Genomic DNA, 19,886 nt, shown 5'->3' on the forward strand with positions numbered 1-19,886 from the left:
AATGGGAGACGGTAAATGGACTGTGGCTTATTTACCACTCAAAGTGCTTTACAGTACAAGCCACATTAACACAGCGCTACGAGACACTGCCAGGACAGCAGTCAGGAGCAATTTAGGTTGCCTGAGGTCATTTCACCATGATGACGGGAAGAGCAGGGGATCGAACTGTCCGATTAGTGGACGACCCGCCCTAGGCGCCTGAGCTCTCCACAGCTGCCCAAAATCTGTCATTCCCAGAATCTGTGCTCCACTTCAAAAGGAGCCAAAGGGTGAATCTGCAACTGGGATTTTGCAATGTTGTATGTGGCAGGTTGACAATGACAGTGACTAACGCAACGAACTTAAAACCCACCAGACAGAAGAAAACCCTGGATCGATGTGTCTCCTCTTTTGTTCAGAAAACACTCAACAAAACACAGATTTTATATTTATCTTTTTTCCGGGGGGGGGGGGGGGGCGCTGGTGGGTGTAGTGCAGCATTCCTCTGAGGACGTCAGTTTAACACTGCTGCAGTGTTGCGGGCAAAGGGACGTGGCTCGATAAATCAACCGGGCGGAAACAAATTTAATTTCAAGGAGAAATATTGCTGCTCGGGAGAGAGAGGAGACACCAAAAGCCTTTAGGGAGCAGAGGAGTTCCGCCCATGAAGAGAGACAAAGCGAGAGCGTTAACAAGGACACTGCAGACCTCAGAGGAGAGAGTAAAAAAAACAGGAGAGGTCTGCAGGGGTTCACAGAGGAGCCAACACCTGGAGGGAACAGGCCTGTCCTCAAACACAGCCATGGTGGCTTAATGTGTTCATGTGGCAAAGATCAGAAGTCTGTACATTTATTCCTGTAGCACCAAGGTATATGCCCCAAACGTTTCCTTTTTATGCCACTTTGTGATTCAGCACACACATTATGAAGGAAAAAAAAGCTGGGATTATATTCAACTTTGCTGATGAAGATTTTTGCAAACGTCTTTAACTTGTATCATCTTCGTCCGACATCGGGTGTTTTGAGTCTTTCACCAGTCAGACCACAAACTGTAAATAAAGATGGACGACGCATCAATATATCCCAGACACCAACATGTTGCACATTTTGGAGCCAGTGATCATGGGATGAAGCCCCCGGTATCAAACTCTCACTTGAACCAATCATGAGTCAGTATCAGCTGTCAATCATGACTTTCCACCCTATTTTACACACAGCACATTAACATCCATCGGTTTAATGAGAACTACCATAAAATGACAGAAATCCTTTATAAGAAATTGTATTTAACAAGTAATTTAACTTTTTACTTGGGTCCATGTCCCATCGACTAAAATTATTTGTCTCTGAAACACTTTTTAACTTTGTTGATAGCCATTAATAAATATAGCTTTATATTAATGACTATGTGTATGAGTATCATATGTTTGTGTGAGTCTGTGACAGTTTATAATTTGAGAAAAGTCAATGAAGCTAAATTCTGCTCCAATGGTTCTGCAGCAGGTCGGTAACCTCCTGTTATTCAGAGTCTGAACTCTACAAGCTCCGCCAGAGGGTTTAAAAAGAAAACCTGAATTGACAGCGACCATGCTGTGGACTGCTTTGTGTCTAATCAGGCTCCCAGGGACAGCACTGAGACTGTGAGGAGTCTAACTGCTCTTCTGATGCTTATGTTTTTTTTTGGCCTCCATCTGTGACAACATCACACTCACTGTGCGAATAAACACTGTCTTTCAGCCGCCTGTGTTTTCCCGCTCTCGCAGTCTGAGCATGTCTACCTGCCAGTCTGCCCCTTTTTCTGCAAGTCTCACTCTATTCCTACTTCCGGCCGATTGACCTCTCTTTATTTCAGCTCAGTGCGCTTTTGGACAACTATAATTGGCAATCGAAAAGATAAAGTGCTCTCTCTCCAGTCCGGTGAGGGTCATGTAATAGAAAAAGCACCAAAGTCCATAATTGTGAAATATACTTCCTGCTGGGCCAACGGTCTTTGGCAGCTCTGCTTGTTAATGTGCTTGTGAGGACACTCGCTCATTTAAAACAAACACCACTGGGACTATATGTCCTCGATCTATCACCACAAACCCACCCCACACACATACACCCCCACACACATACCCCCCCACACACACACACACAAACACACTCACACACACACTCACACATTCTCACACACACACACACTCTCAAACACAATGAGACATCTTTTGTTAACATAAGACTCTTGATAGAAGAGAAAAAAATTATTTTGCTCTTCAATGTGAATCAGGTATAGAAGTGAAAATAATGTACTTTGTCATGATGAAAAAGCTAATATTCCTTACAAAACCCTATATCAACGAAATTTTGAAATAGGCTATAACAACTTTGCACATTTTAACATTTATTGCTGCTACAAATAAGCACTGTCTCAAAACTAGAATGTTACTCAATAGAGCACATCCCTCAACCAAGGCCCAGCAGTTTCCGGATTAAAGCATATTTAAATCCTCCAAGATCAAAATATTTACTTTTGGATCTGCATGAAATTGCACAAAAATCTGTCACTTAAATATGCCTCTATTCTTTTTTTCCACAAGATTCATGTATTATTCCTTGTGAAACTGGTGAAAATGTAAGAAAAACAACCTACCCCGCAGTTTTTAAGGAAGAGTAAAAAGAAAATCCTTGATTTTTACCGTTAGTGCAGATCAAAACTTATTATGTTCTTTTTTTCTCCGTGATGCATTTTTCGATTAAGTTTCATGGGAATCTGTTAAGTAGTTCTGTTGAATCCTACTGACAAACAAATCAACCATCAAATAAAGGGAGAGGGATGAAAACGCACATCCTGAAGGTAACTGAAGGGGTCCTGTGTCAAGGTCGATTAATCCTACACAGGATTGTTTTGTTCTTAAAGAGGAAAAATACAAGAAAAAGGCAAAGTGGTCCAATTGCTCATTTATCATTTGTCAGAAAACATACTTCACAAAAGTGAAAACAAAATTCCTCTTGATCTGCATCAGCAACAAAATGTTATGGCTTCTTCCCGAATCCCCCCCCAACGAACCCACCAACAGACACAGGTGGAAACACAACACAACATAGTGAATGTAGAAATGTCCTAAAACGAATCCACACATTTGAAAAAGTGTTGATAATCATAGCATATTGTGCTGCTTTTTGTGAAATCTTTGTATTAGCCACCATTTCATTTTTAGAAAAAACTATTTGTACAACACTCATTACCTCTAATGGAATTAATCAAGATAAAACACAGAATGAATGAATGACTCCGTTCCTTCGTCAAACTAGTTTATATCTGTATGTATGTGTTGTCATTAATACTGTCTCTCTGGATAAAAGCCAAATAGCCTCAATTTACAACGATTATCTGTATTCATGACGTATATCCCATGAATTAGTCGTCTTATAACTTATTAACGTCACAGAAGGCAAAGGGGAAGTGGCAACATAAACCAAGGAGACACAAATCTGGAAGATTATGTGAAGAAGATAGAAGATTATGATCATTATCTTACCGCCGCGAGGGAGCTCATATAAACTCAATTATTCCAGAAACAGCAGCAATAAAATCACACAGAGATTCACAAAATATCCACAGGACCATCACAGGGAGAAGATAGAGGTGAGTTAGAAAACACAACTGTCATTTTGATCTGGTCCAATATATCGACACCGCGCTGCCATGACGTTCTGCGCAGTCGTGGTCCCCAGAGGATGAAACCAATTCACTTTGATGTTCACATGACTTTTCCCGTAGTAACATCATCACGTTGACATTAGTAATCTTCAGGAAAATATCTCAACAATTACTGGATGAATAAAATAAGATTCATGTTCCCTTCAAGAAGAACTGCAACAATTTTGGCGACACACTCTCTCTCTCTCTCTCTCTCTCTCTCTCTCTCTCTCTCTATCTCTCTCTCTCTCTCTTTTATTTTTTTTTCAATCCTTCTCATCTCGGCCTCGTCATCTCCAGGACTGAGATTGAACTCCTCACAGAAACGTTACATCCAGTCGTGTCAGGACTTCACCACCCTGGGACAGAGCTGTTCAAAGAGAGGGGACAAGATGTGGATCAGACATGTGCACGACCTCCTTTCACCGCTGCCTTCGATTCATTATGTTTCCCCCTCGTCCTTTTGTCTTGTTCTGTCTGTCTCATTAACAGTTCAGCAGTGTCCTGAAGCAGGACTTCATGTCAGGGATCAGTGTTACTATTTCAGTCGTGACAAGCGGGACTGACTGAAGAGCAGAGACAGCTGTGCAGAGATGAGAGGCCATCACTGAGCACTGTAGAACAGGATGCCCCTGTGTGTATGTGTGTGTGTGTGTGTGGGGGGGGGGGGGGGGTCCTGACAACACTATTATTTTTCCATCTATACAAGTTTTACGTCATCTCTCTAGCACTAATATTTGAGGACGATTATTTTGTGTTTTTTTGGTCCATATGTTTAACAATTTTGATCTTTGACTTTAAACCGATCAGCACGAAAAATGGCTCATCTGGAAATACCCTTCATGTAATATGCCCACCACACTGGGGGAAAATCTGTCCATGTGTTGTTGAGTCTTTTTGTGCACATACACACACACACACACACACAGTCAGGGGTGAAACCATTACTCTGCGTGTGTGTGGTGTAATGAACTCTTCTGCAGAGCCCTCCTGACCAGCACAGGTGTTCCTCGCTCTACTTAATTGGGTGGGTTACTGTGCACTGTGTGTGTGTGTGTGTGTGTGTGTCTGTGTGTGTATGTGTGTGTGTGTGTGTATAAAGAGGTAGGAACATGAAATGTTGAGGCAAGGTCACATTATCTGATCTGAGGGTATTTGGGGTTTGAAATTAGAAGTTAAACTTAATTTGAGGCCTGTTGCAGGTTAAAGTTATTCATCCCTGTGCTTCTCACACTGCGTTCTACTGATCCAGCTATTACCACAGAGTTTAACTGAGTCATTTATGAGGGGTTTGTTTTTGCCACTTACGTCTTTAAACTCTCCACATTATATACATGGCTCTATTTGAAAGGCTCTGCACACCTTACGTCCCTCCTACACAGGTCACTTCACTGGATTCCCACTGTTCAGGACTGTGTGAGTGCGAACAGACTATTCTTGATTGGATCCAATGCGACAAAGAGTTGTTTATAAGACCTGTGAGTTTCCTTCTACAAAAAAATAGTTGGTTGTCTATTAAGTATGAAAATATGCAATCACTTTGTGATTTGAGTTATAAATTAGGCCTCTAAGGGGTTAAAGGTCTGGATTTTTTTACTCTGAAAATCATTCTAATTATAATAATAATATAATGATTAAAAACATGTTTATGTGATTCAATTTGAGACCATAAGAGAGCACCTAATTTTAAATATAGACATTTTGTCTAGTCTTAAGGTTGATTTTTAAATTTGTATTGTTATAATAAAAATCAAATCAGCTTTGGCTTAGGATTTTAGGGTTAAGTAATACATTCAAAATGTATTTATTTCTAGGACACTCTGGAAAAAGAAAGTGAAGGAGATTGAGGATGAATGCAAAACACACCACAACACAAAATTTCAAATTTAACACAAATTAACCACATTTAACATCTCATGCATAAAGTAATGATCATGAAGAAATGTGCAACTTTAAAAACATTCACGACATTGAAAACGGTGTAAAAGTCATAAATTCAGCCGCAGATCCTGGGATGAATGTAAGTTCCAACATTTCATCATCAATAAATCAGCGAGCTGTGTGAGGTGAGCTTGTTTTTCCCAGTTGTCAGAGATGTTCACAGCTGTAATTTATAGCTCGCCCTATCTCTCCCACTTTCCTGCGTCTCCTCGCCCTGTCACAGATATTGGGATCAGTGGAGCTCAGAGCCAGATAACCAGCAGTCAGGTCGGGAACACGGAGACGACTGTGCCACCTCAGACCGGCACTTAAAGACAGGGTTTGATGTTCCTCAAGATCAAATCTATAAACGAATCTGCCAGATCGATGGAACTCATCTCAGCTGAATCCTCATATTAAACTGAAAATACTGCAAAACTGGAAAGTCTGGAACCTGCTCAGCGTGGGGAAAGAAAAACCTAGAAGTAATAGGATTGTATTCTGAATCACAAAAACTAGTGTATGCTATACAGTCCAAAACGTTTTTTTTATAATAGCCAACATATCAAAGAATCAGGGTGTCTTACAGTGTTGAGAGTTAAAGGTGATAATCGTTCTATTACACACGTTTGATTATAAATCAATTAAAAGGAAAAACCCTATATCAAAAGAGAATGTACATTCATTTTACACTCTTAAAAGATGGAGACTTTAAATTATAGTGACATCAGGAGAGGGGCTATAAATAATCAATTATTGTGTTTATTTATTTTTGAGAGTTTTTATCAAAAGTTATTTCGATTTTCCGAATGTGTAAGATCTCCCTTGGTAATGTAATGAGATGTAAATTGTGGTCAGGTTTTATGATTTTATTTTACGGGTAAGACCAAAGATTTCTAATCCACGGCTAAACAAGATATTCTATTCTGTTCTACACCAGGGAAAGTTAAAAAACTTTTTGTAAAAGGCTTTTTTGGGTCCCCTAGAAACAACTACGTGGTCGTTTTCAGAATTTGCAATGCATTTCTGTATTTGCATGTGTTGTGACTTTTGGTATCACATTGTGTTTTGAACTAATTGCCTGTGTTTTTTTAATTTGCAGTGTTCTGCGCTCTCTTTGCCACCTTAACCAACTGCCCCCCCCCCCCCCCCCCCCCCTCACCCCTCAGTTAAGGCCTGAGTGAGGGCATCGAACCTCATGTTGGATCCACTCTTAACCCGTGGTCCGAGCCCGCTGGTATATCACATCACCGCTAGATGACGCTGTTCTCCCCCAACGGAGGACACAGCTGTTGATTGACGGCGGCACATGTCCCGCCTCCTTCCCTCTACTATCCAATCAAAGGACACGCCGCTTTGTTGTCGTACGTGCTGTGACATACGTCGGTCTATCTGCTACAAACACACACAAGGTAAATCTGTGCATTTGTTTAACGTTTTAACACGTTTATCGGCGACATTACCGCTCATGTCGTGTTTCCGGTGTGTTTACCCTGCGCGCTGGTGCTATTTAAACAACCAGGGAGGCTTTAAATGCTCTGAGGCCTAACGCCGGCGGTGAGCTGAACCTTGCTGTGCGTTAGCCTTTAGCAGCCGAGCTAGCATGACGAATTGAGCTTTGATAAAGTAAAGCAGCGAAAACCTAAATGGAAAGCGTAAACGTGCACGCCGCGTCCCGCCTGGAACCACGCGTGTGTTGTGCACTTTGCTCTTCATTCGTCAATTGTAGCATTTCCGGCAAAATAAGACCATTACCTTTAACATTAGCCGGATGGTTTAGCGGCTAAGCTAACGTTTGGCTGAGTGAGTCTTACTTTAGCTTCGATTTACCTTATTTCACCATCGTTTCCTCACATTTTCTATGTGTTTTCTTAGAGCCTCACATACTGTCAAATGTGTTTGATTGCACATTTTAACAGTCAATGGGTAAATTCGTCTATTTGACGGTCAATTCGTCTATTTCAGTCTTTTAAAGTAGTGTCACAGTCCCTCTGTGGTTCTGTTTGCATGCAAAAGTGGAAGTGGTGCAACTATTTGCCAAATAAACCTTATGTCAGTTCTAGTAAATCGTTTATACTTTCCGAGTTTTGTGTATTTTGTAATTAGCTTTTCCTGAAATGGTGTCCATCACTGCATTGGCAGTCACGACTTGGACTGGACAATAACACAACATCAATAGTTATTGCCTCGTAAATTTGATGTCTAACAATTCAAAAAAGTGCAATACATATAAATATAATGATTGTGCATTGCGTTAGCACAGTGAGGAGGTATAACACATGATTGATTGACCTAAGATTGGTCAAATGTTTTGCTGTTTATCAAGTGTTTGAGATTAAAACCACTACCTTCTCTCAGGAGCAAAAATCTGTTTCTGATGTAAGAAATAATAACGTGACATTTTCTATAAGTTCTGGCCCCACTCTTGCTCACAAAGCAGAAAACATCAAAGCTGTGCTTTTGTTTGCGAATCCTTGTTGTGTTAAATCAATTGATGCTGAAATTAATACTGTTAAATTTAGAGTGCAGAAGTTAATTGACATTGTTTTGGTTATGAAATTATAGATTGAATAATTTGTAATGCAACACTGGCAACATTGAAATGTTTTCTGATTATCTGAGCGACTCCTGCTTTTCTCTGCTCTGTAGCATTTGAAACTCAAATTAGTATTCACTGGGTATTAGACTAAACAAGAAATGTTGTCATTGGAAAATTGTGCTGTGAATTTGTCACCCTTATCTGACTAAGTGCACTTAGTCATTTAATCCAAAAGACAAATTAGTGTTAGCAATTGCTTCGGAGCCCTAATATCTATATAACTCTCATAATCCTACAAATACTATAAATAATCTCATTTCAATACTATTCATATAGTCTGTTCATATAATAGTTTGGATTATTTTCATATTTTATTTTTATATTTCTTAAGTATTGAATGTTTACATATAATTACTTTATTGATGTCTAATTTATGACTCTTCTTTTTGCTGCTGTAATAGGGCAAATTCCCACAATGTGGGACTAATAAAGGATTATTATCTTAATTTGATCCCAGCCTTTAGTGTTGTGGTTGTAACACACAGGTTTTTGCAGCCCTATTTCCCTGTGTTAAACATAACTCTCGGAAAGTTTTCAATTAACCAGTCTTTGGCTCCAATACTTTAATCTTAAGCTTTATAGCTGTACAATGAAAAAAGAAAAATCTTTTCACTTTACTGTGACATTGCAATAATCTCATTACTGCTGCCCACATGCAATTAAAACCCTGTAAGATACAGTTTTCCATTTTGTTCCCCTAAGTAGCTTGAAGGTTATTAGTGTCATTTTGTCTCTGACTGTGCAGTATTTATAAATATTGTCTGTATCATATGCTTGTTCATGGTTTTCTACCTAATTTCACACTGTTTTTTCTATTTTTAAACAGCTTGACACCTTCAAAATAAGGTTGATAATGTTTTGTGCGTTTGAACAATGTTTAGTTGTACAGTGTGAGTCTGTAGTGTGTGATTGCTGGTTATATGAGTCTTAAGATGTTCATTGCAAAACCACACATAAAAGTACCTGTCCCCGGATCTGTTGAAACATTACATAATTAGCATTTAAAGTATTCAGCACGCTTCACTAAATTTCAGTAAATTCTCCAATCTTCGAAGTGGTTTGCAGAGATTTTTTGAGCCATTTAAAGTCCCTTTGGTTGAAGTGGATTATGGTAAAAATGGATGACTCACTTAATGGAGCTGTGAGTCTATCGATGTGAATGCTGGATAGTGCGTTTGTACGACACTGGAAGCTTCCAGCTGCTAAATCCAATTGTAAATGATTTTTCTCCTAGTTGCCTTGAATCTTCCTTTTTCTTCATTATTCCTTTATGATATTTTATTCTGTTGAATCTCTAAAACTATTTAAAAAATAAAGCTGCTCGTAACAATACAAGTCACAATAAAACAATGTAAAATGTTTTCCGCAGGTTACATGGTGCCTTTTGTACCACAGAAAAGAGAACAGAAGATACTGGGGCGAAGAGTGTTTCATTTAAATAATTTTTATTGGCACTATGCTGACATGATACACAGTAAAATATACAGATGGGGGATACATTCGTGAAAAGGATGAAAATGATGTAAATCAAATGCTGAGGTTTTCATAATGACCAGATCGTAAACCAAATGAACACCTTTGGGAGATTTCAGACCGACATGTTAGATGTTGTTTTCTACCACCATCACAAAAACATCCCACCAGGGAATTTCTCTTAGACAAATGAAGTCTATTCCTCCATTGAGGTCCAGAGACCTGTAGAATCAATGTCAAGAGGCATTAAAGCTTCTCTGGCAGCTCAAGGTGGCTCAACACCCACGGAGACACTTGGTAATTGGACTGTGGTCATTACTGCACTACAAAGCAGTTAGTCACAGTCAGTATCTGTGTGTCCTTTTGTGCTTTGGGATACCTTGAATTACTATCAGTTATTTTAGTTAGTTTTTATTAATGTGTGGGTTTTTATGGCTTATGTTTAATTTTTGATCTCAGTAGTGACCAATGTAATCTGTGTCTGATAGCTGCACACAGCGTACTGACGATACAACCCGCAATAGTGATAGCAAAGAATCTCGATGACAGTATAATCATAAATCCTTTCTCCCCCATGTTAGTGGATGGTACATGGACCAAATTAAAAAGTCAAATTTCACATCAAAGATAGATGATGTCTGTCATTTTAAGGTAGTTCCTATAAAAATGGGTTGACATGTCATGATTCACAGCTGAGGCTGACTCACAATTGGTTGAGTGCATATATCGGTGAGACCTCACCCCCACGGCTCAATCCCTTTATCAATACTGCATAGACTCTGGCTCTAAATGTGCAAGATGGTGGCTCAGTGGGAGGTAGCGCATCATCTGTCTTGATTTACAGTCTATAAAAATGACCACGGCCCCATTTTCCTCCAGTAATTTTTGACTGATGAGATGACATAGTCAGGTTTGACCTTGTTTTTAAATCCAGAAGATCCAGCCTCACATTTCTAATTTTATTCAACTTAAAAACCAACATTTGAAATTAAACCAGGGTCTGTTTCTGAAACAGAGTGAAGGTTAATTTGTTTGGCTGCGGCACATGCCTGCTCAGCTGTTCAGCTTACCTGGGAATATGCTCTTTGGACCTTCTTAATGATGGTCCAGTGGGACAACATATGGAAGACTGTGTGTATCTAAATCCATCCCATTTAGGATGATACCACACATCAGCTCTGACTGTGGTGAGTAAGAGCCAGTCAGACTCACATTTATTGAGCCGTGGTTACATCCAGACTCTCAGTTGAATTAATTTTAGGAAATGGCCTCAGGTAATGAAACTGGTCTGATGCATTTGCAATAATTTGATCATGCGGCTGTAAGACTCAACTTCCCTTGTGTCCCGGGAAGTGTCCACTGGGATTAGGATATTAAAATATCCAATCAAAGTCAAAAGGACATCTCCTCACATTGGGATGTTTGTCAGCTAACACAGTTTTGAATTGGAAATTGGAATCAAACTGACATCCAGCTATGCTATTTTTGTAATTTATTTCCCTGTAAAACTTGTGCGTGAGCAAGATTTTGATCATAGTGATAACAACATTGATAGGAGGTTTTTGTGTGTTTGTGATTGTGTTTCTTTTCCTGGATGTACTTTGTTGAGTACAAATATCTACTGGAGGCACTTACATATTCCTTTCACTACTTGGGTAGTTATTCTGGTGTTGCCCTCAGCCCAAAGCAGATTTTACTGCAGGAAATGTTTTTTGATGAATATACATGGTCTGCTTCATATTCATTACCCTTGTTGCCCGCATTGCTGCAGCCCAGCTATTCTTCCACTATTTGAGTGGCTCTCCAGGTAATTTGAGGGTTAAGTGCTTTAGTCGAGAAGACTATTCAGCTGTTTGACGGTAAATGAGGGGAGAGTATTGTTTGTTCGTAAGTGGCTGGAATGTGTTTCAAAGGGTTTGACATGATGTGTTTGAAGCCGTAGAGTCTAAGTGGTCATTGATAGAGTTTTGTGATTGTTACCAGAGTATATTTATTAAAGATGTTGTGCACAGATTGCATTTTTCCATCACCATAAAGAGACAGAGGCAAAGCGATGACTGTGGAACTCCGCAGCTCATGTAAGTCTCAAGCTTACCTCAGTCTAACCTGCTAACTGTGTCTGTCTTGTCTGTGTCCGCTTGCATCAGATGGAGGTGGAGCAGCTCCTGTCTCTGTCAGGCCCGGCACTGGCCCAGGCTGTCAGTTCTCTGCTGGAGACCCCAGGCCTGTACGTCTTCTCCGACATCCTGGAGCTGCCTAATGTCAGAGAGGTAAACACACGCTCTCTGACATCCGATACTTCATTCATCCTCATCACACCCCCTATCCTTTAAGACCTTGTTGTACTTGACATAAAAGTCCATTTTAACCAGAGCCCGACTGTTAATCCCACAAGTGATGAAGTGTCCTAGACACATTTAGAATCTGATAAAGTAAACTACCATCAGAGGGTTAACTGATTATGGCCCTGTTCAGACCTGGTATTAACATCCGCCCTGAAAGCTCTGATCACAACTGTGCAGCTCTAAGTACGGCTGTTCACATGTCCTGAATGTGTCTTCTGTGTCCACTTGGGATTGAATCTCAATTCCCTGTTAAACATGCAAATAATAATGTGCGTAATTGGTGTTTGCGAAGATCAAATGATGTTGTTTTAACCCATGTGTCTGATGACTCACTCAGGAAGGCTGTTAATACCAGGTCTGAACAGAGTCTATCTGACCACATTTTTCAAGTAGCAACAAAACAAGTGTGTTTCCTAACCACATCTGAACATATTTATCATCTGCACACATGAAAATGCATCTACATCTGTGCCCTCAGTGATGTTATCAAAGTCGCAACTCCAATTAACACATCTGCGTAAAAACTTCTTAGGCGTGATGCTGCCATCAAATTCAAACGTCACCAACCTACTGCGACTGTTATGTGTCAAACTTGGATGAAAATACTCGGTCAACACCCTTTTTTAAGAAAGACACACTGCTGTTATAGGAGAGTGTGATTCCGCAGCATCATTGTTTAACTATTTAAAGAAAGATTGTTTGGGCTTTTGTTAAGAGCTCAGTATTGTAATTTAGTCATTATAGTTACAAGCACCACATCACAGTTTGCTGAATGTACAATTGAAGAGAGGTGGCACTTCTGTAAACATGTACGCAGAAGATATTACATCTGAAGTTCAGTCCCTGATAAACAACAATTTGCAACAATTTTTTTCATTGACTACAAGAGAAGCAGCCAGGGAAAATGAAATGGGGGCAAATGTTTAAATGGTTAAGACCAATAAAATATATAAGTGATACGTATTATTGCACCAAATTATAAAAGTGCATTACAATATTAACTCAAAGCAATAAGAAACAAGTCTGTTGTTCGAGCACAAAGCTTTACCCATCTCCTCGGTTTCCCTCTGTGGTTTTCTGCTTGAATATGTAATTTATTTGTCCTGAATTTAAATTGCTCATAGCAGGTCCAGTTAAATATGATTAAAGCAGCCATTAATACTAATTAAGTAGGTGCGCTATTTTCAACTGTTTACAACAATACACTCGTCAAAGGGGTTTAAAAGCTCCCACGTTAATTGTCCCAACACATTCTTTTTCTGATGTTTTTGTTGAGCTGATAACATTGTGTTTCCTCACGTACAGCCTTGCTCTCTCAGGGTGAATAAATGCATTAATTTCTGAAGGTGTCTTCTTTTCAAACGGGTTCAACAGCAGAGAACATTTGGTACTTTTCAGACACCCCCCCCCATGACATGTTGAGGAATCAGATGAATTGCAGCCAGGCTCATTTAAGTTGTAAGTCTTGGTAAACACTCGGATGAACAGGTGAAACAGGTTGAAACATACACCGTTTATACCTTGGTTTTTTCAACGCAGGGTCATTATTTATCTTGAACAAATAAAACCCATCCTTACTTTTACCACGGAGGAGAACACTTATGATTGGACCAAAATTGTCATGTGACACATGGAATTATAAGTATGTGTAAGTTTGTCTCTATTTAATGATGGATGAGGATGCAATCCAGATTTAACCCAAAAGACAAAAAATCTTCTACAACCTGTTCATTCTGCCATTACCTCTCAGTCATTCCCTCATCCACTATGAGAGAGAGGGCTATGTGTGCAGGTACAATCCTATAGTTAATGTTTCCAATGAAACTCCAGAATGGCATTGGACATAGTTCTTGCCTCACTCTCCCACACAAACACACTGACTGTTGGTCAAAGTCCAAATGACCATCAAGGTCAATCGGACCTCATAGAAGGCACCAGGCTGCACCTGCAGTGTGTTTATAGCAGTTCCATCGTCCTGCAGATGCTTTTATCCAGGTGTGGGTGTCAGGGTCAGAATTTTTGAAGCTCTACTGTGGAAATATTTTGATGCCAGGTTTGTGATTTATAATCCTTTAGTGATTTAATTCAAATGTGCCTGAATTTATGCAGCCATGTCTGTGGTCTCTCTTTTCTACTCACACTGAGTCTCAGCATGACCTCTCAGAGCTGCACACTGTGCATAGATGAAATGCAGTTGCATTGTTTTTTGCACCATCTCATTATCTCTGTTTTCTGCCACACCGTTTTCTCCTCTCTCATTTTTCCTTATAACCACAGATGGAGAATGGTCCTCATGCACCAATGTACCAGCTCCTGAACCTCTTTGCCTATGGAACCTACTGCGACTACAAAGGTATTGCAGTGGCAGCACAGTGTAAATAAGTAATATGGCAGCCTGTGACTCTTTTATTATGAGCTGTATTTCTTTGCTGCAAGGCAGGCACCTTGACACAGAGGCTTTAAATGCCCTCACCTGAGACACTGCAGATAGGTTATTCACGAGGAGGAAAAAATTACTCGACTACTTTTTATATGTTAGGGCAACTTTCTGTCAAGCGTTTGCGTGATTGGCTGGTGTCTGTCTAGCTGCAGTGCTGGCACAAATGGCCAATAATCAAATCTTTCCTGACTCAATTTGCCGTCAGTGTAATGCATCGAGAAGTTAAAAACAAGCAGTGGAATGTTAATTATGTCTAATTTTGAACTGAATATCAACCAATAGCCTGAAAAAAGATGTAGCCTGCTTTATTGCTCCCTTCTATTTTGAGTCATGCCAACAGACAGCGCATTTACTTTTCACAGAGTTGTGTAGTGCAGCCCTTTTTAGAGTAGCTGTCAGAGCTGCAGTCTTGTGGGGGGGTTCCTGTCACCAGGGGAGCAAGGCAGAAGAAGACGCAGTCGCCGGAGACAGCCTTCCTCACTGTTGTGTTCTCTGACTGCTTAAACAGCTCCACTCTCACCTGCATGTCCATTTGTAAATTAATAAGCAGGGCCTCGACAACGTGAGGCGGTTTGACCCTCAGAGAAGTGACACTCACTGCTTTGTTTTATTTCATTGTCTTGTCTGCTGCTGTAGAGAGAGCAGCCTCCCTTCCAGAGCTGACCCCCGCACAGAGAAACAAACTCCGCCATCTGTCCATCATCAGCTTGGCCTCCAACCTCAAGGTTAGTTTTTGTTCCACAGAAGTGGAGGAACTATAATGGTGCCATTTGTTTCAAAAATAGAAATAGAAATCTAATTTCTGCCACAGTCACATTGCTCTAGGCATCACGCAGCGAGATATTAATGGTGTATTCACAGTTTAAATTCACTGCGTCTAAATGTGGCTTTGCTATTTTATTCAGACGCATAATCCATTTTTTGTATTTGTTTCAATATCAGCTAAATTAGAAGTAAGGCCACAGACGAGCCTCAGGATTCTTGAGAAAAAGTTTCCAGCACAACTACTGACGCTGACATTTTAAATATCTTACTCCTCCCCCCCATCTGAATGATAAAGTATTAACTGTTCCTTTTTAAAGGCATCTCTCATTTGACACCTTCCGTCCATGCTCCACCTTCATCTCAAGATGCCCTTTTCTTTCTCTGTTCGTGATAAATAATTGATTCATTATTCTCACCAGCACTGTCCTTTTTTTTTCTTAAACTTAATCTCACTTTCTATTACCATTACCCCTTTCACTCCTGCCCCCTGTTATTGTCTGTGATATGTCACTACTTTCTCTGCTTGGATTCTTGAACCCTCTAATTGCCCTGTGAAGGATTGTTAAATTCCAAACTCTCTTCTCTGCTTCCTCGGGCAGTGACATTTAGACAAATGAACAATATCACCCTAGCATTTTTTTGGTCATCTTCCATCAAACCATTAAAGTGTAATTGCATTTTCTCTCTGTTTACGTTGGTTTAAAAAGATTTCTTGTGTATTTTTCCCCTCAGTGCTTGCCGTACTCGCTCCTTCTGCAGCAGCTGGAGCTGAAGAATGTGCGGGAGCTGGAGGACCTGCTGATCGACGCCGTTTACTGTGACATCATCCAGGGTAAACTGGACCAGAGGAACCAGCAGGTGGAGGTCGACTGCAGCGTGGGCCGTGACCTCGGCCCCAACGAGCTCCCAAACATAGTCAACACGCTGCAGGAGTGGTCAGTATGCCCACTGTGTGTCTGTGCACACTTTAGATGTCTTAATTATCTGTCTTCAAACTAAAAGTCTCTCCGCTCCTGTCCAGGTGCACAGGGTGCGAGGCGGTGTTGTGCGGTATCGAGGAGCAGGTCACGAGAGCCAACCAGTACAGAGAGAGCCAGCTGAAGGTCAAAGTCCAAGTGGAAACGGAGGTCAGTCCTTCATCCCTTCAGCAGACACTCTTTTCCACTCCAGAAAATCCAGTGAATGTGACTTTCTGTTTCGAGGCTTCCAGCTACTGTTGGTATTTGAGTTCCCTCCTGACCGCATGTTGCCTTTTCTGCATCTTGTTCACAATCAATGTCTTAAAGCAGTGTGTTCATATCACTAAGTTATTTTTGTCTGAGGACCATTATAAACATCGAAAACAGGTTTTGCTCTCTCTTATGATTTATTTTGTTCAAACCACCCTTGAAGAAGTCAGAGTTGAAGGAATTAAGCTGGTATCCTCCAAGGTTACGGACTTCTTACTCTAAAATTCCTTCTTTATGCGATTTGTCCTTCAAGGAAACTCAGAGAGACTTTAATACTAGAGAGCTGTAACCATAGGAGATATTCCCTCTACATGAAACACTCAGATTCCTGAAGCATCATAGTAGCTGTTCAACTCTAACTCATCTGTCTTGTTCAACCTTCCGTTCTTAATCTCCCTTCGCTTTCCCCTCAGGTTTCAAACCTACAGAAAACGTTAAAGGCCAGTGCCGCCTCTCCCTCATCAGGCCCCGCCCCTGCTGGAGCCGCCTCCAATCAGGACGCAGACCAGCCTGCTGAGCCGCGAGACCCTGCCTCCTCTCAGGAACCTCGGCAACCCGGCAAAAAGAGTTCAAAGGTGAAAGGGTGAGTGCTGTGGTTTTACCGGTCTGGTAACCGTGGTCATGTGGCTTGATGCATGGGAGGCAGCCAAATAGCGTCTGCATAACTGAAGTCGTCATTCAAACTTCAGTTCTGCAGCTTTTTACATATAACCTAGCACTGAGACTTTGCATAGAAATTGCAGTCATTTTTCAACAGCTTCACAAATTGAACAAATAAACAGTTTGGCTGCATTTTCTGAAATGTTTTATTCAGACTTGTTGCACTTTGAAATCAAGTTTGAGTTCAGTTTTTTTTTTTTCATGTTCTATTTATTCCTCTAAGATGTGAAAATGGAACAGAGAGCTCTATGTGGAGGTTCTTTCTGTTAAGTCTCCCATCACTGCTGCGTCTTTTGTTCTCTAAAGCACTTTGTAACCGTGGCTTTTGAAAGGTGCTTTATAAATACAAATTTACGTCGTTCTAACCACAGCGCTGTAAGGACTCAAACACTTCAAACACTAAATTAAAGCCATTAGTCCAATGTTCTTGTAGAGTGTGACGTTAATTCGACGGGGAATCGCCGTTTCCATTTTTCCATAAACATTTAAAAAACCAGCTGCCGGTGTAAGTGGTTTGTCTGCGTGTGAGCACGTGTGTGTGTGTGTGTCTGCATGAAGCGTCTTTATTATCAGAAGCACATCAGTGTTTTGCAGCCGTACTCTCACCCTGCTATCAGGCACTCGCTTTCTGCTCTGCCTCCATCCGGCCCAATTACCAATGGCTAATTTCACATCTGTCCAGGATTGTAAAATGTCACTGGATCTACAAATGCCCTGCGTGCTCTGCTCCTAAAAGAACCATTTCCCCCTCCAGCGATCAGACGAGATGCGCTGCTCGTCTGCTGTTGATGTTGTTGCTGAACTGAAAGCAGTGATTATTTCCTGGCTGCCTGTCACATTTTGATGAGGCATGGAGCCCTGTAATTTCCCATCACTCAGCAGTGCTCTTCATTCAAATGAAGATTCACTTAATGTTTTCAAATCCAAATTAATGATAGCTTAACCTCAATCCTCGAATTAAATTGAGTTTTGACACCATTCTTTGTAAAGCTATTTGAAGGATGGGACTGATAGTGCAGCAGTCATAAGAAATTGGATCTTTGGAAAAATATTTTTAATTTGAAGAAATAGGAAATCCACTGAGAACAATTTTCCATGCAGAAATACTGAAAACTCATTAGATATTGTAGCACAAAGACGCCGGAGTGCCTCAGAAATGTGCTGCTTCAGGAGAGCAAGTGGAAAGGAGACATGTTATCTCAACAAATTATTTTTGGGATAAATCTTAAAAAAAAACGCATAAATTCAGTGTTTATTTTTCTAACTTTTTTGGGGTTGTTTCCCTCAGGCTGCGCGGCAGTGGGAAGATCTGGTCCAAGTCTAACTGAAGACAAGAGGAAGACGGTGGCACGGAGGGACACTGTCACTGATGATTGGACACGTGGACGTGTTGATGGACAAATGGAAACATTAAAGAATGTGACCAATGCCCACGGACACCCTCGTCACATACACTTAAAAACCAGGAAGCTTCATGGGAACTTTTCTTATCACCTAATTTTCACTTTGACGGATTTGGAAAAACACACTTGCCTGATGGATTCGACGGGTGGGACATCTTCGCTTGCAGTTGTAACTTACTTAACAGGTGGACTATCACTATATATATATACACACACAGCGCGATTGCAACAGATTAAGACAGAGCAGTCTGCAGAAGGAGTCTTTGACCAGAAACAGGATCCGTGTATTTGAAGCGTCTGTGTGTGCGTGCGCGTGTGTGTTTCTCTCTTATCAGTTTAAAAATATTGTTTTTGTTTAGATTCATTCTGTGTTGCTTTGTTTTTTTCTTCTCTCTGCTGAATTGAGACATGTTTAAAATCAGAATATAAATAGTTGGGAAATAAAACAACGCCCTGTACTGATCCTGACTGTCTCGTTAATGTCACTGTCTCATCTTTTATTAAATGCACTTCAGTGAGCATCTCTGGAGGGCGCATTGCTAAATGTTAACTCGCGGAAAGGGGCTACCCGTTAAGAGGTCAAGCCATTAATTAGGGCATGTCCCCAAAGAGACTAATGTATTATAGAGCTGAGGCTTCCCCTGTGCGCAAACCAGCATGGCTACACACACACACACACACACACAAGTGCATTCATATTTCATACAAGTATGTTTTGCCCAGAGCTTCGATTTCAATGTCAAAATTGCCTGTTGAAACTGCCTGCCCCCCCCCCTCCCCCGTATATCTCCATCACTCAGTCAGAATGGCCGTCATCGCGCCCGCCCGGTCCATCTCTCACTCCTTCCCTTCTGTTTTCTCTAAATTCTCTGCTCTTGACATTAATGGCGTCAATTAAATGACCAGCAGCCCCAGTGAGACAGACGCAGACGGAGGAATTATGATCCCGATTCGTTTTAACCCTCCATCTCTTTCCCCCGTCTCCCCTGTCCCTCCCAACCTCCCTCCCCACCTCTATAAATAGGGGTGTTAATTTCAGTCAGTGTGATTGAGCTACATTGGTTCACAGTTTTTTTTGGTCCCTTCTTTCTGGCAGACTGGAGCTGTGACTTCTTACAGCTGTACACCTTTCAAAGTGTGTGTGTGAGAGGAGAAGAAGAAGAGGGGGGGCTGTATGTGTAATGTAGAGAGAAAGTGGCGGGTGAGTCGTGTGTGAGTAAACGAGTGATGACTCCGCACGCGTTAGTTCACACCTCTAACCTCTCCTTCAGTGTTTGCCCGTCGCGGTTCCAGATTGCGGCACCGCCTGCCGGTACGACTCTCGTAACTAGACAGTCGTTAAAACTTGCCAGTGGAACCCAGCCAATCAATAACTTTGATTGATCAGTCAAA

The 19,886-nt window shown here is 40.9% G+C and overlaps 1 protein-coding gene across 2 annotated transcripts; it reads left to right on the forward strand.

Annotated features, from left to right (window-relative positions):
* The first annotated feature begins 6,846 nt into the window (after window positions 1–6,846).
* cops7a (COP9 constitutive photomorphogenic homolog subunit 7A) lies at window positions 6,847–18,957 on the forward strand. 2 transcript variants are annotated; one of them, XM_062400040.1, is made up of 8 exons: window positions 6,847–6,992; window positions 11,800–11,922; window positions 14,275–14,350; window positions 15,074–15,162; window positions 15,935–16,137; window positions 16,224–16,329; window positions 16,845–17,006; window positions 18,380–18,957. In XM_062400040.1, exons 2-8 carry the CDS (start codon window positions 11,800–11,802, stop codon window positions 18,413–18,415), a joined length of 795 nt encoding a protein of 264 aa, XP_062256024.1. In that variant the 5' UTR covers window positions 6,847–6,992; the 3' UTR covers window positions 18,416–18,957. The 2 variants fall into 2 exon arrangements, with proteins under 2 accessions (XP_062256024.1, XP_062256023.1); XM_062400039.1 differs by having other exon boundaries at window positions 6,848–6,992; window positions 16,845–17,014.
* Window positions 18,958–19,886: the final 929 nt, after the last annotated feature.

The sequence above is a fragment of the Platichthys flesus genome, chromosome 11 (genome assembly GCF_949316205.1).
Source record: "Platichthys flesus chromosome 11, fPlaFle2.1, whole genome shotgun sequence".
Lineage (NCBI taxonomy): Eukaryota > Metazoa > Chordata > Actinopteri > Pleuronectiformes > Pleuronectidae > Platichthys > Platichthys flesus.